The following is a 26,038-nucleotide window of genomic DNA, read 5'->3' on the forward strand; positions in this document are numbered from 1 at the left end:
TTTTCTTAAAGTCCAAACCATTCCTTTAAAGGCTAACAGATGTTTACTCTCCACTTCAGTCAGTGAAAGGTGATATTTAAGTGTAGTCTTAACTAGTTACTTTCCTCTTTGCCTTTAAATACCACATTAAGTGCACATATATATGCATCCCTGTAGGTTTTTGACCAAAGCACACACCCATACCCCTTCCTGCCTCCCTGGAACTGGTTCAAGATTTGGAGAGAAGAGTTTGCTTGTGGGTGTTTCCCTTGTCTTATCTCTGAGTGAGCATATGCTAGGGTTGAATGTATTTTGATCCTTTCATTTTAAATTTGGAACCGAAGTAAGAGTTTAAAGTGCAACAGAAGAGAGTCTGCTGAACTTTAGACATGAGGGATCCAGGGAGGAAGGTGCGTAAATACATCCTGAAGCTTTCTCTAGAGGTTTTCTCATACAGGTGACCATCTTTACACATATACAGTATTATAAGCTAATAACTACTATTCAAAGGAATATTTAAAGCTATATGAAAATGTATGTGGCACTTATGTCATGTTTATGTGCTTAATTTTAGTAGCCGTGCCTCTGGTATTTCACACTTTTTACATTAATAGCAAAATAAGTAAATTCTGAATTTTTATTTGAAAGCCTTTTAGGAAAGCTTAGGAGGCTGGGTATTTGTAAGGGGAAAAATATATCATGTGTGATTGATCTTCAAGGGAATGATGAAAAAGTATATAGGCATTTTAAGCATTTTATCATTTTGTCTTCTATAGCATCAGATAAAGAGACCTATAAATGGTTATTAGGTGAATGTTACCCAGGTCCTCCTCAGAGTTCAGAAGCAATTCTTTCTTTACTGATTATTATTTATCTTTGTTCGTTAATTTTAAGCACAGTTGCTTGCATTTGTAGTAGGCTGAACTGATTTCTTTCCTGACTGATCTTTTCCAGAGCCTGGCCCAACTAGAGAATCTGTGCAAACAGCTGTATGAAACCACAGACACAACCACTCGACTCCAGGCAGAGAAAGCCTTGGTTGAATTTACCAACAGCCCCGATTGCCTGAGCAAGTGCCAGCTACTCCTCGAAAGAGGAAGTGTGCGTAAGATCTGAAAATCCTAAAGGATAACAGGCACTTAGGAAACTTTATTCTGGTTGTCTGTGTAGGAATAGCTTGGGATAGCTTCTGTTTCCTGATTTTTCTAGGTGTCCCTGACTTATTTTCACTTTTAAAAAGTACCATACCTACCAGGTTGGCAAAACGGCCATACAGCCTCATCAAGAAAATCTCTTTGAACGTGCATTTCTGTTCTGTAATTTTTCATCCTAAATTTCCAGAACTCGTTTTCTGCTTTTACATTTAAGTGCCATATCCTATCCTTTCCAGAATAAGATAGGACTGTAGATAAATGACCTTTTTATTTATTTTATATATACATTTTTTTTTTTTTTTTTTTGAGACGGAGTTTCACTCTTGTTGCCCAGGCTGGAGTGCAATGGCGCAATCTCGGCTCACTGCAACCTCCACCTCCCGGGTTCAAGCGATTCTCCTGCCTCAGCCTCCCGAGTGGCTGGGATCACAGGCATGCACCACCAAGCCTGGCTAATTTTATATATATATTTTTTTAGTAGAGATGGGGTTTCTCCGTGTTGGTCAGGCTGGTCTCGAACTCCTGACCTCAGGTGATCCACCCGCCTCGGCCTCCCAAAGTGCTGGGATTACAGACGTGAGCCTTTGCGCCCAGCCAATAAATGACATTTTTAATCCGAAGTCCTAGTACAAGATCCTCAGTCTTCTCTGTGTTTTGTGTCCTCTCTGCCACAGCTGCTGTTTATTGCCTTACAAGTCCAGGAACAGTGACCTTGACAATGAAATTACAGGAGATTGTAGGATTTTAAATGGAATTAGAACCTCCTCCAGCTTAAAAATGTCATTGCAGTGATCAAAATAATGTTCCTAATGAGATATAATTTGATAAAATCACTATCTTTGGCAAGATGGAAGTGTTGGGAAGGGCAGGATCCCCCCAGGATCCCATGAAAGGGCATCATGAGAGGCAGATCCCAACTAGACTTCAGCAACAAGCACTGGCCTTCTTTAAATAAAGTGGCAACATACAGTGCAGTCCTCATATTTTTCCTAATCCTCAAACAGCTTCCCAATCGTGCTTAACTATATTACGCTCTTTCACAGATGAAAGAGAAGACACCAAGAAAAGGCACATATATTAGCCATCGTTCTTGTGTGTGTGACAAAAAATGATAATGCCATGTGGTATTCTGAACAACAGTAATCCCTAAAGAATTAGTTAATCAAAATTTGCTTTCCAAAAGTTTCCTTAAGACTGGAATGAAATGTGAAAAAATGAAAGTTAATTGGTTGAGAGGATAGAATTCTAGTTGACTTTATTTTTGACTTTTTATAAGTATTATAATATTGTTTATACAATAAATAGAACAAATTGTGATTGGTTGACATTATCCCTTAGTAGCTGAGGGATATAACTTTTTCCCCAAGTTATCTGAATGATACTAAGTCATGGTCAGAGATTGTGTGGTGGTCTGTTCTAAGTTTTATGCACATAGTGTTTTATATATTTCTCTTAAATCACTTGGTGTTTGGATTGATGCGCTCGTATTTGTCCTGTGGGAGATGCCCAGCTAGCTCTGCCAGCTAACTCCTGCTGGAGCAACAGTACAGTCTCTCTCACCCCTAATCTTATACCTGGTGGTATTACATAATACTAACATAAATGGATAGTCTGAAGGACTACCATCTTAAGGACTTTCTGTGTCATAGAAAATTGTCCTTGACCCTTGATTAAAATACTTTAATGGTCCTGAGCCTGTTCCTGTTTTATGGCATTGTATATAACATGGAGGAATTCTTCCATGGCTCCTTCTTAGGCATTTTGAGCAAATGAAATGCTTTGAGTCTCCATAAGGTTAAAACTTGTTAAAGCCACATTTGAGAATGTGATGAAGCTATTCCACTGCTTAAGGCATAATTTTTATTTCTCACAAATAACCTTAAGTTTACTTTTAAACTATCATATACATTCCCCAGCACAATAGCTGATTAATAGCTGCACTGATGGAAAAATACAATTTGGAGATTAACTATGCAGCATAGTATGGTGGTTTCCTCTAATAATTCTTTTCTTTTTTCTCTAATATCATGCCATAGAAATATTTTGAGGTGAAACTGTTGGAAGTATCATTATAACAGATACTGAGGGGAGATTTCTTGGTTTAAATGAGGGGAGAGATTTTTTTTTTGTAATCTCTCTCTTTCTGAAAAGATGCCCTCTAGTGTCTGTCCCTCAGAGTGAAGCAGATATCTGTATTAGATTCAGTTTGATCAGACTGCTACTTTATCTTCCCCGTTGTTCACTGTTGAAGTCAGCTAAATAAACGTATGCTATGTGGTTCATTCTTCCTCAGAGCAATAGACCCTCTAAAATCCAGAGGATCAAGTCTGCCAAAACTGATTGCCTTTTCTTGAGTCTGAGCACAGATCTCCAAGTTAAAAACCTTGTGGCTGGCTTGCTCAAAACAATTTTAAGTCCTTTTTCCCTCTCTTTTCACAGTCCTCTTACTCCCAGTTACTGGCAGCTACATGCCTTACCAAGCTTGTATCACGCACAAACAACCCCCTACCATTGGAACAGCGAATAGATATTCGTAAGTGGAAAATTTTCTGTTCTGTCTTGAAGAAAATAGTTTATGTAGTGATGCGCTAGTAATAGTCAAATGTATGTGTTTGTTCAATGATGTGCTGAGATTGCTAACCATACAAAAATGTCTAGTATCCAGCTTGTTTCCAGAATTTGGGGCTTATGAAAGTGAAGGGCCCAACGCAATTACTTCTGAATAAAGCCTAAGTCCTCCCTTTTGTCATCAGAAGATTTCTTTCATTCATCTTTTCTTTACTGTCACTAATAACTAAGAAAAACATTGTTAACGATTTTTAATTCTGTGTAGACCACATTCTTGAGCTACCTAGGAGTAGAGTCAAAGTGGCTATACTGCAAATTCTTCACGTGACAAAATAAAATTCTGAATTAGAGCACCTACTAATCTTAACTTTGGACCAGTAGCGTAAATATTAAGACAGTTTGGGTTAAATAGTCTAAATTTATAATTTCTTGGCCATTTAGCATATCTAAAGATATACACCCTTCTCTGGCAGAGCTTTCTATTATGTGGATTGGTTTTGTTTGTTGTTTTTTTTTTAATAGGGAATTATGTGCTCAACTACCTTGCCACTCGGCCAAAGTTGGCTACTTTTGTGACACAAGCACTTATTCAGTTATATGCCAGAATCACAAAACTGGGCTGGTTTGACTGTCAGAAGGATGACTATGTCTTCAGAAATGCAATCACAGATGTCACAAGGTTTTTACAGGTACAGTGTATATATTTGATGTAATGGGAATGGCAGAGCCAGCATATACATATATATAAACACACACACACGCTTACGTGCTTATCTACTTTTTAAACATGACACAAAATAGAATTATTTGATATATTCTCTTCTGCATGTTTTTTACCCTTAATATGTCTTGGTAGTGTTTGCATGTTGGCAAAAACAAACCTTGTCTCAGTCTTTCAAATCCCTATATATGGTCCCAAGCGAAAATATGATAATTTAACTAATTAGTTAATATTTTATAGATGGGCATTTCCTGGGGGTCTTTTTTGTTTTTTTTAGTGTTAAATTAATACTTCAGTGAATAGCCCAGTACATTTATTTTGAATAAGTGTGTTTGTAGGGTCAATTCCTAGCCTTGGAAAGATATTTCCAAGTTATCCTCAAAAAAATTACACAGCATGTACTTCATAATGATGTTTTGGTCAACAGTAGACCACATACACAACAGCAGTCCCATAAAATTATAATGGAGCCTAGTGATGTTGAACTGTCTTAATGTCGTAGCACAATTTTTTTTTAAGTAAATTTAGTGAAGCCTAAGTGTACATATTTGTAAAGTCTGTAGTGGTGTACAGCAATGTTCTCGGCCTTCACATCCACTCACCACTCACTCACTGACTCACCCAGAAAAACTTTCAATCCTGTAAGCTTCATTCATGGTAAGCGCCTATACAGGTGTAGCTTTTTTGAAAAAAATCTTTTACGCTGTATTTTTACTTTATCTTTGCTATGTTTAGGTACACAAACACTTACCATTGTTATAGTTGCCCACAGTGTAGTCATGTGGTATACAAGTTTGTGCCTAGGAACAGTAGCCTGTACCATATAGCCTAGGTGTGTAGTAGACTGTACCACATAGGTTTTTGTAAGTACACTCTATGAAATCCTCTAATAACACATTTCGTAGAATGTATCGCCATCATTAAGTGACTCATGACTGTATCTACTTCCACCAACAGTTGATAAGAGGAACTGCTTACCTCAGCCCTGGAAGCTAAACTTTTTACTTTTTCCCATTTAATAGGTTAAAAAAATTGGTATCTTATTGTTTGGGTTATGAGTGAGACTGGACAAATTTTCATATGCTTGTATTTGTTGCTTATATTTGTTTTTCTGTGAACTTCTATTTATATCTTAAGCACATTTCCTCAGATTCTTTACCTTTTGCTTATTGTTGTATACAGTCTCTTTGTAAAATGTGTTGCTTACTTGTCATTTACTTTAGTAATGTGTTTTGCAATTTACCTTTTTAAAATGTATATGCTATAATGTTTATGGGAATTTTTTTAATGTAAAAGTTTTAAATTTTGATGAAGTCAGATTTCTCAGTGTTCCTTTGTGGTGACAGTTAGGTTTTATGTCCAGCAAAACAACAGTTTTAAAGTATGATTCCTTGCTGCCTTGTCTAGGCAGTTTTACTAATGACACAGGAGCCCATCATTCAAAAGTATGAGTGCATGCCAAATGCCAAAACCAAGCACCCATGATAGCTCTTTCTACCTTATGCTTTTTTTTAACCAGGATAGTGTTGAATACTGCATCATTGGTGTCACAATTTTATCTCAGCTAACCAATGAAATTAATCAAGTAAGTGCTACAGCCTTCCTCATTGAAGTAAGTGCCATATTTTTTCTTAGTATTGGTGTTTTCTGCTGTGTGTGGGATGATCTTTTTTGGCAGTTGTGTGCTTTTGCGGTAAGTGATTAATGCCCTCTTGAAACAAAATAGTTCCATTGGGTTTTCCTCTGTAAGTGCAACTCACTTTTTGTCCTGTTCGCCTTCTGTCTCCAGGTCATTTTCCCTTTTTCCATTTTAGCTTTTTTTTTTTTTTGGTACTAATTTTCATTTTAGAGATAAAAGCGATCCCAGCACTTTGGGAGGCCAAGGCAGGCAGATCACCTGAGGTCAGGAGATCAAGACCAGCCTGGCTAACATGTTGAAACCCCTTTTCTACTAAAAATAAAAAAAATTAGTCGGGCGTGGTGGCATGTGCCTGTAGTCCCAGCCACTTGGGAGGCTGAGGCAGGAGAATCGCTTGAACCCGGGAGGCGGAGGTTGCAGTGAGCCAAGATCGTGCTATTGCACTCCAGCTTGGGCAACAAGAGTGAAACTCCATCTCAAAAAAAAAAAACAAGGGGGCGAAATACTACTGCTTTGCCCATGAAAGAGAATGACTTCCAAAAAGGGACCATAAAGGTCGACCTTTTGTGTGCCCTTTCTGCTCCTGTATACCTTAAAAGTTTTAAATGGTCATTGATGTCACAGAATACTACAGAGGAAACACCAGTGGCTTTCTTTTGCCCTGGCTATATGTTAGTCATTTACTTTTTTATCCAGCTAAAAATTTGTGATTATAGAACAGGCCCATATCAATATTAGTTATAACGTCTCACCCTTAAGTTGGAAGCATATTAATGATATTGGCATTACTGTTGCTATTGCTCATAATTCTGCAGACATTTTTGTTAACCCTGAGAAATCTTAACTGTGAGTTGGTCCTATTTCAAATATGTTAGCTTAGAGCCTGTGAAAATTGGGAGTCCATGTTGTGTTCTCTTGCCACATGCAATCCCCATTGTGATCAGTAGTTACCAAAATAACAACAGCTTACACTTTTGAGTGATCACTGTTACCACCATTCTAAGCACTTTATAGTAACTAATTTTATTCTCGGAACAGTCATATGAGGTAGGTACTGTGTTTATCCCATTTTCTGGATCAGGAAACTGAGGCACATAAAGATGAAATCATTTGCCTAAGGTTTCACAAGCAACGAATGTGATTCAAACCCAAATAGTTTTATCCTAGGGCCTGTGTTCTTAACAACTAATGTGCTGTTTAACCACTCTTACCTTTGCAGCAGAAGAGCAGATGTATTACCTAAGGATAGAGATTGTGGACTTAATGTTTTCCCCTTTGAAGCTTGGCCCCACAGAGTACATACATTTTGATATATGTATAATAAAAAACTTTTCAAGATTTTACTTTTCTAAGAAAATGATGAAATTGTGTGTACCATTTAGTGTGTAGTCATTCTCTGTATTATGATCAGGATAACATTATATGATATATAATTTAACAAGACCTTTATTATCTAAGACACATGATAACACAATGACAGAAGCAAAAATTGGAGAATATTTTGAGCCTCTAAATCATTTGAATTTTCCATTGTTTTGTGATTGTCAGATTCAAAAAAGAAAGTATATTTCTGCCACTATTCTTACTTAGAACCTAGAAATAAAATTAGGAAGACTTGTTTGTCAGTAATCTTGGCTGCCTTACACTTTAATGTGGCAAAAACAAAATGAGTCTCCTCTTGGATGAATTGATCAGTAAACAGAAGAGATTTAAGCTTTCAGTACGTGGTTAGACTGAAAATACTCTTGACAACTTTGAAGTTATTTTATTCCACATGTTGAGTACCTACTGTGTGTTAGGACTAGGAGCATACTAAAGAAGTAAAAGATTTAGTTCTTAGCCACAAAAACATTTATAATTTAGCTGAAAAGACAAGAACAGCGAAATAAGTAAGAGACCAATACAACCACTTAAATTAAGTTTTCACTTCTGCAGTATAGACAATATGTTGAAATAGGTTAGAAAAGGAGGCAAATATTATGGGCTGTTGTCATTTGGAAATTCTGCAGTAACTTCACGTTGAGGTTTTGTTTTTATTTTTGTTTTTGTTTTGAGTTTTGCTTACCAAAATCAAAGCCTCGTTACTCTGTCTGTGGGTGTTTAAGAGACAGGATCTCACTCTGCTGCCCAGGCTGGAGTACAGTGCAGCCATGAATGCCTGGACTGAAGGCCCTCCTGAGTAGCTGGGACTTACAGGCATGAACCACCACACCGACTTTTTTTTTTTTTAATTTTTAGAGGTGGTGGGGGGGTCTCACTGTGTCTGCTCCTGGGCTCAAATGATCCTTCTGCCTCAACCTCCCAAAGTTCTAGAATTACAGAGGTGAGTCACCACACCTGGCCCATTAAGCCACAGTACAAGATGAAAGTAATTATCAATAATGTCTGCCAACAATTTAAGTTTTACCTCCCTGAATACAAAGGAAAATAAGAATTTGCAGCAGAGATTATCCATCCTTTTGTTTTCATTCTGTAAGCTAGAGAGAAAGGATACCCTGGCTATTAGCAGTTTACTATCCTACATCCTTTCACTAGATATGGTTTCACAATAATTTAAATGTTAAAAATGTATTTTATGTTTATGTTGCTGTTACTGAAAATCCTTCTAGCTTATTTGAAGTCTACATGAAAAATTCTTTTTTTGCAATTAATTCTTTGCATTGGTTTCTTCTTTTTCTGCACAGGCAGACACCACCCATCCTTTAACCAAGCACAGAAAAATAGCCTCTTCTTTTCGCGATTCATCATTATTTGATATCTTCACACTTTCCTGCAATTTACTAAAACAGGTGAGCATGTAGTTTGGGTTATGTTTCCCAGTTTCTTTTGAAGGAATGAGAATGGATGGGAATTTGTTAAATGTCAGCTTTTAACTGACCCCATGAGAGTTTATGCATCTCTTTAATCATCATCTCTTACATAAGACTCATAGAGGTGTTGAAGGAACTGGTCAGAGTGACCACTGAGGTTGGAGAAGTGATTGTCACTTCCCTGTTTCAGATCAATTCCTCTAGGTAAAGAGAAGTAAGTGAGCACTTATCCCATACTCCTATCTTAAAGGGATCTGGTTTACCTAACTCAGAGTTCGAAGTTCTGTTGTTGTTTTTATAACCACATAAAATATTTCTGTATGGTGTGAAAGCATGTTAGTTTTATGGTGTTTGGATTCTTAGCGCTCTGAAAGTAGGTTCAGACTACATTGTTAGCATACAGAAACCAGGCTGGTTCCCCTGTCCCCCGCTGAGTTAAAAGCAGCACATAAACAAGCAACATCTGTAAGGAAAAGTAGATTTTGAATTTTTAACACCCATTTAGATTTAATAACCTGGAGGGGTAGACAGTATCACATAAGGAAATTACCTGTGTTAAAATCGAAAGTTGGTGTTTCAGTTCATTTATTGATAGAGCTGAACTGAGAAAGAAGTGTTAAGCCGGGAGTTCCACACAGTTGCAACACAGCTCAGATGCTTTGTCCCTATAGAAAGCTAAATAGGGTTGGCCTCTGGCTTTTTGTTCATTTTTGTGGTTTTGTTCTCATTTTCCAACATTTCCCAATTTTAGTTTTAGAAGCCAGTTTGTATTTTTTCTGTTATTCCAGTTAACGATATTCATCTTTTTCCTCAATTACTTAGTTTTACCTTAGAATTCCCAGATAATCCTCAGGTTAAGCAAAGCTGCCTAGCAAAAGCTGTTGCACCCCCTGGAGGGGAAAAGCTTTTAAGAAAACTAAGAATTGAATCCTCCTTACTGATACCATCAGAACAAATAATTAGCCAGCCAGTCACGGAGGCTCAGCTAGTATAACCTTGGAAGGGACAGGCATAGTAGCTATGGCCAGTCCTCACCTGTAGTCTGCAGGTACGTTGCAGATGAGTAAATAATATTCAGTGGTGATTTTAATTCTGGTTTGAGGGATTTTTGGTAATGGTCGTTGTGAAAACAAGGAAAGAAAGTAGGGCAGGGTGTTAAGCATCCTCAGAGCTCCCTCCAGAGTTTAATCCCTGCCCTGTCTAGAAATAACTAGGATCTCACGTGCCAATAAAATAATCACAGGAGCCGTATTGCTTCAGAATTCTCTGTGACCATTATGTCTACATTGTGTGAGGAATAAGTGTAAGTGTTAAAATGGGGCTTTCTTTAAATACCAACTTCATGTTTTTATAGTAAATATGTTTTAATAGTATATAAGGAGCTAGGTATTTTCATAGTAACAGGTGATAGAAGTACGGTATCTTTGGAGAGAAGGGGACATTTTACTGTGCTCACACATAGCCCTCCTTTTCTGACTTAACAGCTTTGTCGAGTCTGGTAGCAAGCTGGGAAGAGAGGAGTGATTTTGGGGGCTCATTATGTGGTAATTTTTACAGGCTTCAGGAAAGAATCTAAACTTGAATGATGAAAGTCAGCATGGCTTGCTCATGCAACTGCTCAAGCTCACTCATAACTGCCTCAACTTTGACTTCATCGGCACTTCCACTGATGAGTCTTCAGACGACCTGTGTACAGTGCAGATTCCCACCAGCTGGAGATCAGGTAACAGAACTTCCTCCACCTCAAAGGCTGTCACTCCCCTACAGAGTATCTGTAGGATGATCTAAAGAACTCCTAGCAACCCCTGTGTATTCTTTTTTTTTTTTTTTTGAGACGGAGTCTCACTCTGTCTCCCAGGCTGGAGTGTGGTGGCGCGATCTCGGCTCACTGCAAGCTCCGCCTCCCAGGTTTACGCCATACTTCTGCCTCAGCCTCCCGAGTAGCAGGGACTACAGGCGCCCGCCACCTCGCCCGGCTAGTTTTTCGTATTTTTTAGTAGAGACGGGGTTTCACCGTGTTAGCCAGGATGGTCTTGATCTCCTGACCTCGTGATCCGCCCGTCTCGACCTCCCAAAGTGCTGGGATTACAGGCTTGAGCCACCGCGCCCGGCCAACCCCTGTGTATTCTGAGGGAGAATTGAGAAAAAATTCGAACGTCTTTTTTGTTTGTTTGTTTTTTAAAGACAGGGTCTCACTCTGTCACCCAGGCTGGAGTGCAGTGGCACGATCACAGCTTACTGCAGCCTCAACCTCCTGGACTCAAGCAGTCTTCCCATCTCAGCCTCCCAAGTGTCTGGAACTACAGGCACATGCCACCACACCCGGCTAATTTTGTTTGTTTATGTTTTGTAGAAGTGGGGTCTCACTATGTTGCCCAAGCTCGTCTTGAACTCCTGGGCTCAAGTGTTTCTCCGACCTTGGCCTCCCAGAGTGCTGGGACTACAGGTGTGAGCCACTATGCCCGGCCAGTAACATCTATTTTATAATGTAGGGGAGGTTGTTGGGGTGATCTTATAGATCTACCAGTGTCAAAGAACTTTTTAAATTGCTGATTAATAATAGTTACGTATTTCACCTTGCATTAATTGCCCAGAGACTTCTGTAATCTAGTTAGGATAATAACTATCTTTAAAAACAAAATCAAACGGAACAACTTGGTCTTATGTTTGTCTTTGTATTCCAGAAGGATAAAAGTTTTGGATTCTTTTTATGGACAGAGGTGTTCAGATTAAGTTCTCAGAGAATTGAAAGAATGAATCTGTTGCTTAGAGAAGCTAAAATAGTACTTTCAAAAAAAGAAAAGAGGCTGGGCGTGGTGGTTCACACTTGTAACCCCAGAACTTTGGGAGGCCTAGGCAGGCGGATCACGATCTCAGGAGTTCAAGACCAGCCTGGCCAACATGGTGAAACCCCGTCTCTACTAAAAATACAAAAATTAACCGGGCATGGTGGTGCATGCATGTAATCCCAGCTACTCGGAAGGCTGAGGCAGGGGAATTGTTTGAACCAGGACCCGGGAGGCAGAGGTTACAGTGGGCTACAGAGGGAGACTCTGTCTCAAGAAAAAGAGAAAAGAAAAAGGAAAACCGAAAAGCCCCTATTTGCTTATCACTTTCAAACGAAATAAATGCTCTGTAAGATAAGTAGGCATAAGGATGTGCTCCCTGATGTACAGTACTGGAAATATGCCAGCGGCAATGTTCATCCCTAATAAAGTGATGTCTTTTGTCTTTTTCTTCCCCAGCATTCTTAGATTCTTCAACCCTGCAGCTGTTTTTTGACCTGTATCATTCCATCCCTCCTTCATTTTCACCTCTGGTGAGTCAGGACTACTGTTTCTTAAAGCAAACCTATTTCTAGAAGATAGCAATGGTGAATGAGCCTTATATTCATTTTGTTTTATAAAATTATATAAGTAAAGCATAGAAATACTAGGCTAGTTATCTAGTCTTTTGAGATAAGCTTGTAGCCTAAAGGTTGTAGCCATAAAGTCTTAATTATTTTTAAATTATTCCTGTCTAAAGGCCAATTCCTGCAGATGGTCAAGCTCTTTTGGGTCTCATCGTGTATCTGACTTTATGCTGTTCCTCAAATGGCCACAGGCTAGCACCTGGGGATTCACCTAATACTGTCTAGTTGAACTATTAAGATTGTCCTGACTTAGAAAACCCCTCAGGTGTACATTAGATTGTCATAAATGGAAACTGTAATGGGAAGGCTAATTTGCATACTTACCCTGAATAACATTTGAAAGCTATTGGGAATGGTGTATTTCTCCTGTAAAGCCATAATTAACCTAAAACCTCAAAATTCATTCAGGTTCTAAAATACTATTGGTCTGGTATTTCAGATTGTTGGTGTAAATTACTGGTTGGTGTTGTACACAAAATATATAAAGAAAACACAGTGAAGTAATGAGTGGTATGCGTAGTGTTTGTGCAGTAGAGGACTTTTCTGGTCATTGTAGCACTTCTCCAAATTAATATAGACCTTTATGGTCGCTGAAACATGATTTCAGTGTTGTCGGATGTATCGTTAAGGTTACTGCAAGAAAAGATAGCACAGTCAAGATGGATAATTAAGAAAGTACTACTTGCAAAGGTATGGTTAAAATTAAGGGACACCAACACGGGGTGGTGGTGCATGCCCCTGGGCTGGCAGTAGTAGGGAGCCTCAAAGGCCAAGTGAAGGAAATCTGGAGAGAGTTGAAGCTGTGGCTTAGAGGAAGGCTGGACAACAAGAACCATGGCCATCACTAGAGAAACTCTGCCACCACATAGCCAGGTGGATGGTCGGATGAGGGGTACCTACCATCTTCCCTCTGCCCTCTGATCTCCTGCTCGTGCTTTCCATCGGTTGAAGTCAACTAGAAGCAAGAGGGCAAGGGAGCTTGGCTGCTGTCCTCAACAGAGGTCAGCCTTCTAGGGAATAGGGCAGGGTAGAGAAGGGTCGAAAGCAGATCTAGAGGGGCAAACAGAGAATATAAATATCTAACAGCAGGAACAGGGGGAAATGTCTTCAGGGATAAAGCTGGGTTGTGTTTTTTTGTTTGTTTCTTTGAGGCAGAGTTTTGTTCTTGTTGCCCATGCTGGAATGGAATGGCACGATCCATGGGTTCAGGCGATTCTCCTGCCTCAGCCTCCTGAGTAGCTGGAATTACAGGCATGAGCCACCATACCCAGCTAATTTTGTATTTTCAGTAGCGACGGGGTTTCTCCATGTTGGTCAGGCTGGTCTCAAACTCCTGACCTCAGGTGATCTGCCTGCTTCAGTCTCCCAAAGTGCTGGGATTACGGGCATGAGCCACCACGCCTGACCAAAGCTGATTTTTTTTTTTTTTTTAGGGCCCAGATATGCTTATTTCTTTCTTTTTTTTTTTTTTTGAGATGGAGTCTCTCACTGTTGCCCGGGCTGGAGTGCAGTGGCACAATCCTAGCTCACTGCAGCCTCCACCTCCCAGCTTCAAGCAATTCTCCTGCCTCAGCCTCCCAAGTACCTGGGATTATAGGTGCCCACCACCACGCCCAGCTAATTGTTTGTATTTTTAGTAGAGATGGAGTGTCACTATGTTAAGCTGGTCTCAAACTCCTGACCTTGTGATCCGCCTGCCTCAGCCTCCCAAAGTGCTGGGATTACAGGTGTGAGCCACCGCGCCTGGCTGATATGCTTATTTCTTTATAGCATGTATTGACATAAGCACATAATATCTACATGTCAAACTCAAGATTAGCCAAGAAAACTAAATCTAAAACTTTAAAGTATAAATTGCTTGATATTTAAAAGGTGAACTAATATATCTTAGCAAGAACAAAGATGCCATTGGAGTGGTCAAAGGAATTTGTACCTAAGAGAATTTCCAAACTGAATTTAAAGGGCTGCTATGGTCTGGTTGGATCTATGCTCTTTTCTTTTCTCTTTTTAAAATAATTTTGTTTCAGATATCCTAAAGAAGGATATTGTAGGAGGTGGAACGTTTCTGGTGAAAATAACTGTACAGTCTTTTTAATCATTGTGTTTGGGTTCTGCCCTGCATTTAGGTATTATCCTGCTTGGTACAGATTGCCTCAGTCAGAAGATCCCTGTTTAACAATGCAGAGAGGGCCAAGTTTCTCTCTCATCTTGTTGATGGTGTTAAACGAATACTGGAAAACCCACAGGTAAGTTTATCTGAGAATTTACATATGTATAGGATTAGTGTGCGCCCAGCTGTTATGAGTCAGAAGGAAATCCATCCCAAGGTCCAGTAAACAATTCAGACTGTTGTTCTTTAGGGAAGACTAATGTGAATCTCTATTTGTAGGCCAATTCTGAGAGCATTTGCCCAAAAGAGGAGCTTACATCCTCCAGCTTCAGAAATGTAGGAGTTACGGGAAAGAATCACTTTGCTATAAGGAAATAAGGAAGAAGCTAGTCATTTTTCCCCCAAGAAATTAAGAATCTAACATCGCCAGGCACAGTGGCTCACGCCTGTAATCCCAACACTTTGGGAGGCCAAGGTGGGCATATCAGTTGAGGTCAGGAGCTCAAGACCAGCCTTGCCAACATAGTGACACCCTGTCTCTACTAAAACTACAAAAGAAATTAGCTGGCCATGGTGGCACGTGCCTGTAATCCTAGCTACTTGGGAGGCCGAGGCAGGAGAATCACTTGAACCCGGGAGGCAGAGGTTGCAGTGAGCTGAGATCGTGCCATTGCACTCCAGCTTGGGTGACAGTGAGACTCTGTCTCAAAAAAAAAATCTAACATTTGCTTTTTGATTTTGTTTACCATTTTTAAAAAATGTTTATTGGTAACCTAAGTATATAGGACTGCTTTTAGGTGGGAAGAAATATACTTCTTTCAAATGTTCGTTTCATAACTCGATTGCCCTTTTTGTCTTTTGAAGTCCCAGTGATTCAGTATTTTTTTGAAAGTATCACTTCTCTACACTAGAAGAAAATTAAAAAGCAGTTTATTTTAAAATATACTCAGTTTTGTCCCTCTTTTTAAAATTCATTCATTCATTCAACAAATTATATTGAGTACCTACTCTGTACCAGGGATACACGGGTGAACAAAACAAAGTCTTATTCCACATATGCTAACAGAGGAAGACATATCAGGAAACATACAATTAAATATACTGGTAGAATAGATTTTAAAATATCTGTAATATTTGTTATAACTATATCATATAAACAATATATGAATAAATTACAGTAAGTGATATAAATGTATGAAACATTTGTATAACTTTGCTAACTATTGGTTAGTTTTGCTTAGTGATCAGTTTGACAGATGTGGAAATGAAAATTTCATTAGATTCCTTTTGTTGGTAGCAATCAATAAGCAGACAAGCTAGTCACGTCTTAGGTCGTGCCCACTTCTGCCATAATGAGCTTTATTGCCTCAGTGTGATCCTCCTGGGCTTCTGTTTCAAACTCTGTCCGTTGAGGCTAATAATGTCATCTCATGGGATTATTATTGTGAACATATGAAATAATAAATGTGACTGTCCCTTTTCAAAGTGACTTTTTAAAAAATTGTTTCTGAACATTATACAGACATACCATTCTGAATCATGACCTGCAGCCCAGAAGTTAAAAAGTAGATTTTACCCCTTCCCCCATGTCATCTCAAGTATACATCATTCTTGAAGTATGTTGTCACATTTTACATTTTATTTTTCTCCTCTGCTATTGCCAGAGTTTATCAGACCCAAACAATTACCATGAGTTTTGCAGACTACTGGCCCGATTGAAGAGTAACTATCAACTGGGAGAACTGGTAAAGGTGGAAAACTACCCTGAGGTCATCCGATTGATAGCCAACTTCACAGTGACCAGCCTACAGGTTTGTCTTTGATTACTTGTGTCTTCCTTCCTAAATACTGTAATCTCTTCTCTTGCTTGTTGGTTTTAACCATGTAAGAATATATTTTTTTTCTTGGCAAAGGTAACCATAAATACAGTATAGCCTTGCAGAGTAGTTAACTGTTGTGGCCTGTGATTTATATTTACACAAGTGCAAGTAGTGTGGGGAAAGGAAAATGTGGGAATTACGAGGATAATATTGAGATTCATCCCAGAGAGAATTCCCTCATAGTCACCCCAAAAAAGCCAAGGTTGGAACAGGGAGCTAGACAGAAGAGTAAACAGAGAGTTGATGCCCTATCTTTCTTAGTCGTGTAATATAGAACAGTGGGTCTCAAATTTTATGGCTTGTATCACAGTCATCTAGGGGACTGATGAAAAAATATAGATTCTTGAATCTTATCCCCATAATTTCTGGTTCACTAGGTCCTAATGGTAGAGCCTTGGTGTGTCTAACAAGTTCTTCAGGTGATTCTCATGCATACTAATGGTTGAGACCCACTTACACATGGCTTTCCTTGTAGTAAGGCTTACACAGCCAGCATAGAGCAGCCCTTCTCATTAGATGCTTACTCTCTGTAATACTAATAAACACATTTAATTAGTTGTCATACACAGACCAAAGCCCACAAAAGTCTATCCTCTTTTTTAAAAAAAGAAAAAAATCTTTATCTTCTGTGTTGATGGTATGGGACTAACGTGTACAGAAATGAAAAATGTGCCTTCTGCTTTTCTACTTTTCTTTAGCACTGGGAATTTGCTCCAAATAGTGTGCACTATCTTCTGAGCCTGTGGCAGCGTCTGGCAGCCTCTGTGCCGTATGTCAAAGCCACAGAGCCCCACATGCTGGAAACTTACACTCCTGAGGTCACCAAAGCCTACATCACATCCCGGTTGGAATCTGTGCACATCATACTGAGGTAAGGAAACTTAGCCTCATTCATTCCCTCACCAGTGGTCTATTGTCATACTTCCTAGAGATCAGACACCCCATTGGCAAAAAGGTACTCAAAGGTTGTCTCATTGGAGCTGCTGCTGTTCATGATTCTTTTTCCTTGTCAGCAGAGTAGCCTGAGAACATAAAGCCTGATAGAATGGTCTTGTCACTTGAATATTTATATTCTATTCATATTCCCCCTTTTCACTGTCCATAGCAATATCTTTGAATACAGAGTATATCCATATAATGTTTGTCCTTGTTGCTGTTTTTCTTTCAATGTGAGAAACATTTATAAGATATAGATGATAAGAATTATAATGTGTGACTTATAGGTGCTTAATGTGAACTCCTAAAGAAATAAGTGGATAAAGATTACACAATCTAGTTGTCAATTCTAATTCCAGAGCTAGAACACATAAGAATTCTAAGCCACTGATCACTGATTGCATTACATTCACACATGGTTTCAGTCTACATTGACTTAACTGAACCAAAAACCTGTAGCTAAAGAAGTGTCAAGCCCTTTCAAAAATGACCTATATTAAATGAAAGTATCCCTGTTTAGGTAGCTTTCTTGTTTTCACTGGCTGTTTGTCAAGAGAATTTACTTGGAGTCTAAGGGTCTGGGGCCTTTTTAAGTTGGGTTAATTTACTTAGCCCCAAGTGCATTGAATAGTCATGAGTTATAGTCTTAACTGTTTATGACTTGAATCGGTTCAAAATCTGAGTATTCATGAAGTTCACCAGCAAGCCTTGTCCTGTCACCTCCATAGCTTCCACTCCTGAGGATTCAGCTGGCTTTAGTGAGGCATTGTTGGGGAGTGGTTATATGCTTGTAGGCTCTGGGGCCAGATAGCCGGTTAGTAGCTGTGTACTCTTGGGCAAGCTGCTCCATTTCTGTATTTGTAAAATTCAAATAATAATAGGCCTACCTCATAAGGTTCTTATAAGGATTAAATTAGTATGACCTGGCACAGTGTGTAGCACATGGTAAGCACACAGCTAGTTTTAGTGCTGCTGCTGCTGCTCCTACTGCTGCTGCTGCTGGCATTATCATACTGCAGTGTAACAATAGAAAAGCTCCTCAGTGGACAAGATGTTAAAATCTAGGAGCCGGCAGATAAAGCAAGACCTAGTACAGGTCCACAATGCCTTGTCTACAATTCCAAAGTCAAAGATATGACAAAAGAAATTTCCTCATCAGTTTGGAATTAGAATTCACTTGTTACAAAACTGGACAGGAGTTAGTATGAGACCATTTATAGTTTTTTTTTTTTTAATTCTACTTAGTATGACCATTTATAATATTCATAAGTTTTGCTACAGGAACGTTGAGTTTGATGTGCCACAAAGACCGTCAAGGGTTTTATATGATGTGGTAGAAGCATCATACTGCCTTCCTCCAATCTGAACAGTTCTGAATTCCGAGACACATCTGGCCACAATGGCCTCCCACACAGGACTGTGTACTTATCCTATAGTTTACTGTAGTCAGGAACAAGCAGAAAGACTAAGAGTCAAGAGGTCAGAGAGGTGAGAAGGGCAGGACTTTGAAGTTTACGGCAGAAAAACATTAAGAGTTGAGAATTCAGATTGTAAGATTTGACGCCAACAAGCAGAATATACCTAAGGGAGACTGATGCTAGGGCAAAGACATTGGCCTTCTGCCTCATTAAACATTCTTCCTTGGGAAAAAGTAATGTTGGGATGTAGGCCTCTACAGTCGGAAATGGTAGCTAAGTGAAGAAGTCAGAGAGCTGCTATAATGGGGAAATCAGTAGTCATATTTTAAGAGAGCTGCCTTCCTTCTTCCCTTGGGAATAGAGATGGCCTGGAAGATCCTCTGGAGGATACGGGGCTGGTCCAGCAGCAGTTGGACCAGCTGTCCACCATTGGGCGTTGTGAGTATGAGAAGACCTGTGCACTCCTCGTGCAGTTGTTTGACCAGTCGGCCCAGTCATACCAGGAGCTGCTACAGAGCGCCAGCGCAAGCCCAATGGACGTTGCAGTGCAGGAGGGTGAGTGTGCAGCATGCTGGGAACTCAAGACCTGTGAGGAGATATTGTCCAGTACCCCTTCGCTCATTGCCACCTCTTTCCTACCTCCCTGCAAAAGGATTCTTTCATCATCAGTTACCTCCATATGCCCAGAAATCTTTATGAATGAATAAATCCCTCAGGGGACTAGGGAAGAAGAACTGAAATCACATCTGCAGTGGGATTTTGTTTTAAGAGATGAGGTCTCGCTATGTTGCCCACGCGGGCCTTGTACTTCTTGGCTCAAATGATCCTCCTGCCTCAGCCTCCCAAAGTAGTTGGGACTACAGGCATGTGCCACCACACCTGGTTCCTGTCTACTTTTTAATGCCCCACAGCACAGCTGGGACCAGGCCAAGAGGTTTATGACTACTAAATAAAGGCCTAGGGGAAACAGGGAGATAAGTACAGACAGTAACCTGGGCTTCCTCTTTTCACCAGGCCTGGCTGGTGTTTGTAACGTAGCACTGTGCCCAGCTTGGGTGTTTTAACTCTAAGGAAATACTACACTAAAAATAATGGCCTTGTCTGATACAGGAACATTGGTTACCTAACGAATTTCCCCCTTAGCATTGCTCTTAACCAAAGCAGAGAAGTAGCCATTCTCTGTAAGAAAAGTAAGACTTTATGGTTTCACCATAGTGTTCTTAAGATTAAGGAAGTTCAGAGTGAGGAATGTCTTCAAGAAACTATCACTGGAGGTGACACTGGGTCTGTCTCCTGCTGCAGGAAGGCTGACATGGCTGGTTTACATTATTGGAGCAGTGATCGGTGGCCGGGTTTCTTTTGCCAGCACTGATGAGCAAGACGCCATGGATGGTGAGCTTGTCTGTCGGTAAGTGCTCCCTACAGAAGCTCTCCACTCCACCTAGCTGGCACTTCTCCACTCCCCGATAGGGTCCTCTCCACCTACAGAACATAATCTTAACATGCTAACTGCCCATGAGACACAGCTTTCAAGCCTTTTATAAGTGCCGCGATAACTCTGCCTATGATCTTTACTTTAAAAAAAAAAAACAGTAATTCAACAAGGAAATAATGGATACAGAATTAGGAAAACTAAAGCAGAGATTCTCTATTAGGTCTGTTTAAGAACAATATCTCAGAGTTAGTAAAATATGGATTGCTTTTGCCATCCCAAAATAAGTCTAAAAGGAAACTGTGGTTCTTTAAAGTTCACCAGTGATGGAGTTACAGAGTTCCTACAGCCTTTCAAATCTCTTGGCCATACATCTCAAGTTATTTTGTATCTGTGCAGTTCTCATTTTATCAAAACTGTTTTAAAATTTTTTTGGAGATGGAGTATCGCTCTGTCACCCAGACCAGAGTGCAGTGGCGCTATCTCAGCTCACTGCAGCCTCTGCCTCCCTGTCATGGGTTCTCCCAGGTTCGAGCGATTCTCCTGCCTCAGCCTCTCAAGTAGCTATGATTACAGGCACGTGCCACCACATCTGGCTAATTTTTGTATTTTTAGTAAGACGGGGTTTCACCATGTTGGCCAGGCTGGTCTCGAACTCCTGACCTCAGGTGATCCACCTGCCTCGGCCTCCCAAAGTGCTGGGATTACAGGCATGAGCCACTGCGCCCGGCCTTCAATATATATATATCTTCTGAAAATCCTCATTTGTTTCTTTCCACCCCTATTTTGTTTATCAGATGCCCATTTGCCCAGAGGTCCCTTAATCCTGACAAAAGTCTCCGTAGCATTTTCCCACTGGCGTTTTTTGAAGAGTTGAGCAAAACTTTAAGAAAGAATGAAATCTAATGCCTTTCTGATTCTGCAGCCCAGTTCAGTACTGTGTGTGTCATAATATAAATTTAGTTCAAACAATGTCTTGCAGACTGGTTCTGAGCTTGAGTGTAGCAACACAATGATGGAGTCTCATTCACTCATGGTGTATCACAAATAGTTAACTATTCCCACGCTCAAATGTCACATGACTCACTTATTATGACATCTGTATTTGCATTCACTCACTTGCATTCCAGTATCCTTTCTTTTGGGGAGAGGGTACAGAGAAAAGGGATGAAGTCACAGGTAGCATTTCTGCTAGTAATCTGTGGAAGTGTTACCTACCTGTGAACATCATCCTTCATGTGTCACCATTCCTTTCATGGCTCTGTGAGAAAAAAAGATTGAAAACTCCTGGTCTACTCCTGTCTCCCTCATTTATATAGATGAACTTGGTTGCAGGAGGTTGCTCTACCCAAGTACAGGCATATATGACCATGTCAAGATAGCTTGGGTTGTCTAGAGTAACAAGGATGTCCTGCTGTTGAGAGAATCATTGCTCCTCTTCCTCCAGGGTGCTCCAGCTGATGAACCTAACAGATTCTCGTTTGGCCCAGGCGGGTAATGAGAAGCTAGAGTTGGCCATGCTGAGCTTTTTTGAACAGTTTCGTAAGATCTACATTGGGGACCAAGTGCAGAAATCCTCTAAGGTAACAGCCTGTTAATTGGTTCCCCTTAGTTCTCACTTCTTCTCACTTGTGCGACTGCTGATGGAGGGAAGCAGTTGCTGATAGTTCATATAACCTCCAGATTTCAGGTAATAGGACAGTGCAAATGTTTTCTCTTAGCTTTTAAATTCTGGGAGATTCGTCAAAGAATTGGGCCCATTTCTCTAGTGCTTAACAAATGGCCAGTCCAAACATCTGTTGTTCTCCCACAAATGGGCAATTCTTAGTCTCCATGCATGAATTAATATTCAGAACAGCAGAAGATTTGGACTGTCTTTTTGTAATTTCAGGATTGAAAGGGACCAGTAAGATTGCTCAACATCTGTCCAGTAATACTTAGAAACTAGCTTATCCCTTCAGTAAAGTCCTCTCTGGGAGTCTTGTCCATTTTCTTCCACATCTTACCCACGAGTATGGACAAAAATAGTACCGGGATGTGATTGTTCTAATTAATGTGTTCTGGTTACTTTCTCTTCTTAACACCAGCTGTACCGCCGACTCTCAGAAGTTCTGGGCTTGAATGATGAGACCATGGTCCTAAGCGTCTTCATAGGAAAAATGTAAGTGTTTCAGCTTGCCACCAGCAAGAGTCCTTTGCAATCCTGTTGCAACTGTAAAATGTGATCTTGGCATTGTGCTGCCAGTGCCTGGTATTCCAGCATTGATCGTTTGCGTCAGAAAATTGTGCATTTGAGTGTGTGACAAGCTGTGCTTAGAGATATGGCCCGGCCCCAGAGCATTCCAGGCTTGTACAGGCAAGGATTTAATTTTGTTCTTGCAGAATCTCCTCTTTAGCCTCTGGAATCACAGGTGAAACCCTGTCATGTCATTAGTAAAACAGACCTCCACCCCAGTAATTGCTGCTCAGCCCGTCACCCAGTTGCTGTGCTCCAGGGATGCCCAGCGTAGGCATTCACTTTCTGTTGCTGATTTCCTCTAGTTATCCCCTCGAAGGGGAAAGCCCCACTTAAAAATGGGCTTATTCCTCCATACGAGTGTGTGGTAAACATCACACCCTTTAATAAGAGTGTTGAGTCTCCAAAATCTAGTTCTGCTGTTTGAACTATCTTCATAGTTGGAGCTCCTAATTGGCCCTTTTTTATTTTTTTACGTTATACCCCTTCGGTTACATTTTGCCCTTTTTAGGAGCTCAATTTACCAAAGCACACACTAGGAGCCAAATATATTACCCAGGGCTGTGTGCAGAGTGACATTTTGCCTCCTACCAACTGTCCCAACCCTAAACACTCATATCCATGAGCTGGTTAATAATTTAAGATGGAAAAAGCAAAGGGGGTCTAAAGGACTCTGCCAGCCAAGAATCCAGAAGCAAGGGCTACTAGAATTCTGCAGCTGACAGTGGATGGTGCAGGTGCAGAATTGCATACGTCTGCATGTTATCACTGCCGCAGAAATCTCTTACCCTTGCTGCAGAAATCAGCCCTGGAGTGCCCCAGAATTCCAAGGGCCTGGGTATGGGCCAGTGTAGCTTTGGAACCAAGTAGTGAAGATTATCTGAAGGATAATTTTTCTAGTCAACCAAATGTAAGTACAGAGATTTCCTACCCATCTTTTTTTGTGGTCGTGATGTCTGTGAATTGGTGGTGCAGATGTGTGGTGACTTTTGATGAATGACTTTCTCTTCTCCCAGCCCTCAAGGAAACCAGCAAATCAAAAGGGTCTCCTGCTTTTTTTTTCTTTTTGTCCTCCAGCATCACCAACTTGAAGTACTGGGGCCGTTGTGAACCAATCACCTCCAAGACACTACAGCTTCTCAATGACCTCTCCATTGGATATCCTTTTCTAAGCTAGTTTATGTGCACAACAGAAAGTGGCATGCCACAGTCTTAGAATCATGGCCTCCTGCTCTTTCCACTTCAGTTTAACTTTAGTGTGTACTCACATATCTTCCATTTTCCTAGGAGTCCAAAAACGCCAATGCCCATGCAGAATATAGGAATAATTTCAGACCCCAAAAATGAGCCGACACCCGACCTGATGGTTTAGTACAGATTTATCCCTGTCTATTCCTAAGTTCCAGAAGTGCATAGGAGCCCCATCTCATAGGTACACACTCTGTGTGACCAAGGTTTTAGTATCCTTAGTAGAGACAAACTCCTTCTTAGGTTGTCTGGTTGGTAGAAACATCCTGATTCCAAACTTTATGATTGAAGTAATGACTATACTTCCTCTTGACTTGAACTGGATCTGCTATAAAGTTTGAATTGCTGTAGGGCAGCTTTTCACAATCAGGGTTCCGCAAGAAGGGTAAACCCTGTAAAATTATTGAAGTGACTTTATTCTCACTTCTCCAAATACTGTATATAGCTAGTACCATTCTAAATAGGAGAGAAGTTCATTAATTATACACAATATATGCCTCTTAGGCAGGGGTTTAGGGCCTAATGCTCCCTTGGAACACCTGCTGAGAAAAGCCATTTTAGGATATTCATGATTATTTAGGGAAACTGCTAGGTTTATCTATTTTCTTACAAATAGGAGTTTGATATAGGTGTTTTCTTATTGATTAAATAGTGTTTAGAAGGGAACACATTTTTTCATATTTGGCAGTGGTATACTCAAGTGTTTTTCTTTTTTTTTTTTTTTTGAGACCGAGTCTTGCTCTGTCGCCCAGGCTGGAGTGCAGTGGCCGGACCTCAGCTCACTGCAAGCTCCGCCTCCCGGGTTTACGCCATTCTCCTGCCTCAGCCTCCCGAGTAGCTGGGACTACAGGCGCCCGCCACCTCACCCGGCTATTTTTTTGTATTTTTTAGTAGAGATGGGGTTTCACCGTGTTCGCCAGGATGGTCTCGATCTCCTGACCTCGTGATCCGCCGGTCTCGGCCTCCCAAAGTGCTGGGATTACAGGCTTGAGCCACCGCGCCCGGCCAAGTGTTGTTTTTTTTTTAAAAAAAAAAAGATATTTGGGTAAACTGTTCTTTATTCTGGAAAGTTTCCGTCTGCCTTAGAGTCTCGGTCTGCTTCACACTTTCCTTGACCTTCTTCCTTTGTCTTTACGTACAGTAGTGTAAGGAAGCTAGTGAAGCTTAGTGCGGTACAGTTCATGCTGAACAATCACACGGTGAGTGATTTTAGCTTTTTTTCCTGCCCCTCCTACAACCCATACTTTCTTGACACACAAAGGAGATATTTAAATTGAGGTCCTGGGTATTGCTACAGCAAAGACTGTGGTCCTGATTCCCACCACACTGCCAGATTACACTTACTGTCATCAGAATGGCTCTTTGAGATCCAGATGATCTGAGTTATGGTGAAGTCACCTACTGCTACTCACACTGCAGATAAATTAGTAACAGTAACAACGGTAGCCTGCCTTCCAAAAAAAAAAAAACCTTCAGATCCTCAAGGAATGACTACATAGCCATTGGCTTGAAAGGGCTCAGTACTTCTCTGATTACTGGCTTGCATTCTGCCTCTAACTCATGTTTTTACCTTTAACTTGTTTTCTTTTTTTTCAATAGAGCGAGCACTTTTCATTTTTGGGTATTAACAATCAGTCCAACCTGACAGACATGCGGTGTCGGACTACCTTCTACACAGCACTTGGGCGTCTCCTCATGGTGGATTTAGGTACCGTAAGAAATCGTAGTGGCTCATGAAGTCATCTGGCACTATTCTAAATTTTTATTTGAGGACTGAAAACTACATGTTGGGGAGGGCTTTTCGGTTGTTTCAACGTAACAAAACTATCTGAAATAACGGTCTAATTTCACCAAGAACAGAGCATGCTGTCGAGGTCCTTGTAACTGAAAGAGAGTAACAGTCTGCTCCTGAAGTTTTCATCCGATATGCAGTGGCTTTAAAATTTTCTTCATATTCCTCGGGTGTTAAATAAAGGAATTGAGATTCCTAAATGTATCTTGTTGGCCAGATAATTTCACCCCACAGGGAGGTGTACACCCACTTGAAACAATCAACACGACTTTTTATTACCCAGTTTTCTAGCACAGATGAGCCAGAAGGGCTTAATCACTTTTGTAGCAGTAGTGGTGATACTAGCAGTTTCAGGTCAGTTAATAACTAAAGCTCAGTGGTATTACTCTAATTTTCAGCTGTTTAAATTTAATCATACCAAAATGACATGAAACCTTCTAGGTTTATGAAAGATGACTTTTTAAAAAATTGAGTGTGAATGAAACCTCTGTACCCATTTGAAGTTTGAGTCTCATCTAGTTCTCACGCACCAGCTTTATTCTTTTCTCCACTGACTTGCTAATTCTCAGCAAGGCAAAATAAATAAATAAATAACATGGTACCGGCCGGGCGCGATGGCTCAAGCCTGTAATCCCAGCACTGTGGGAGGCCGAGACGGGCGGATCACGAGGTCAGGAGATCGAGACCATCCTGGCTAACACGG

At 40.4% G+C, this 26,038-nt stretch overlaps 1 protein-coding gene across 1 annotated transcript in view; it reads left to right on the forward strand.

Annotated features, from left to right (window-relative positions):
* The first annotated feature begins 314 nt into the window (after window positions 1-314).
* Window positions 315-26,038, forward strand: part of XPO7 (exportin 7) — a 53,723-nt gene continuing 27,999 nt past the window's right edge. The window contains 18 exon segments of the mRNA XM_011939864.1: window positions 315-389; window positions 934-1,080; window positions 3,573-3,666; window positions 4,224-4,390; window positions 5,942-6,007; window positions 8,746-8,850; window positions 10,429-10,594; window positions 12,117-12,190; window positions 14,410-14,529; window positions 16,058-16,204; window positions 16,972-17,144; window positions 18,989-19,182; window positions 19,930-20,035; window positions 21,507-21,642; window positions 22,147-22,220; window positions 23,373-23,453; window positions 24,679-24,742; window positions 25,143-25,266. Coding sequence (XP_011795254.1) covers window positions 369-389; window positions 934-1,080; window positions 3,573-3,666; window positions 4,224-4,390; window positions 5,942-6,007; window positions 8,746-8,850; window positions 10,429-10,594; window positions 12,117-12,190; window positions 14,410-14,529; window positions 16,058-16,204; window positions 16,972-17,144; window positions 18,989-19,182; window positions 19,930-20,035; window positions 21,507-21,642; window positions 22,147-22,220; window positions 23,373-23,453; window positions 24,679-24,742; window positions 25,143-25,266 — 2,059 coding nt within the window. The 5' untranslated portion in view covers window positions 315-368.

Source organism: Colobus angolensis, unplaced genomic scaffold, assembly GCF_000951035.1.
Source record: "Colobus angolensis palliatus isolate OR3802 unplaced genomic scaffold, Cang.pa_1.0 Scaffold184, whole genome shotgun sequence".
Taxonomy (NCBI): domain Eukaryota; kingdom Metazoa; phylum Chordata; class Mammalia; order Primates; family Cercopithecidae; genus Colobus; species Colobus angolensis.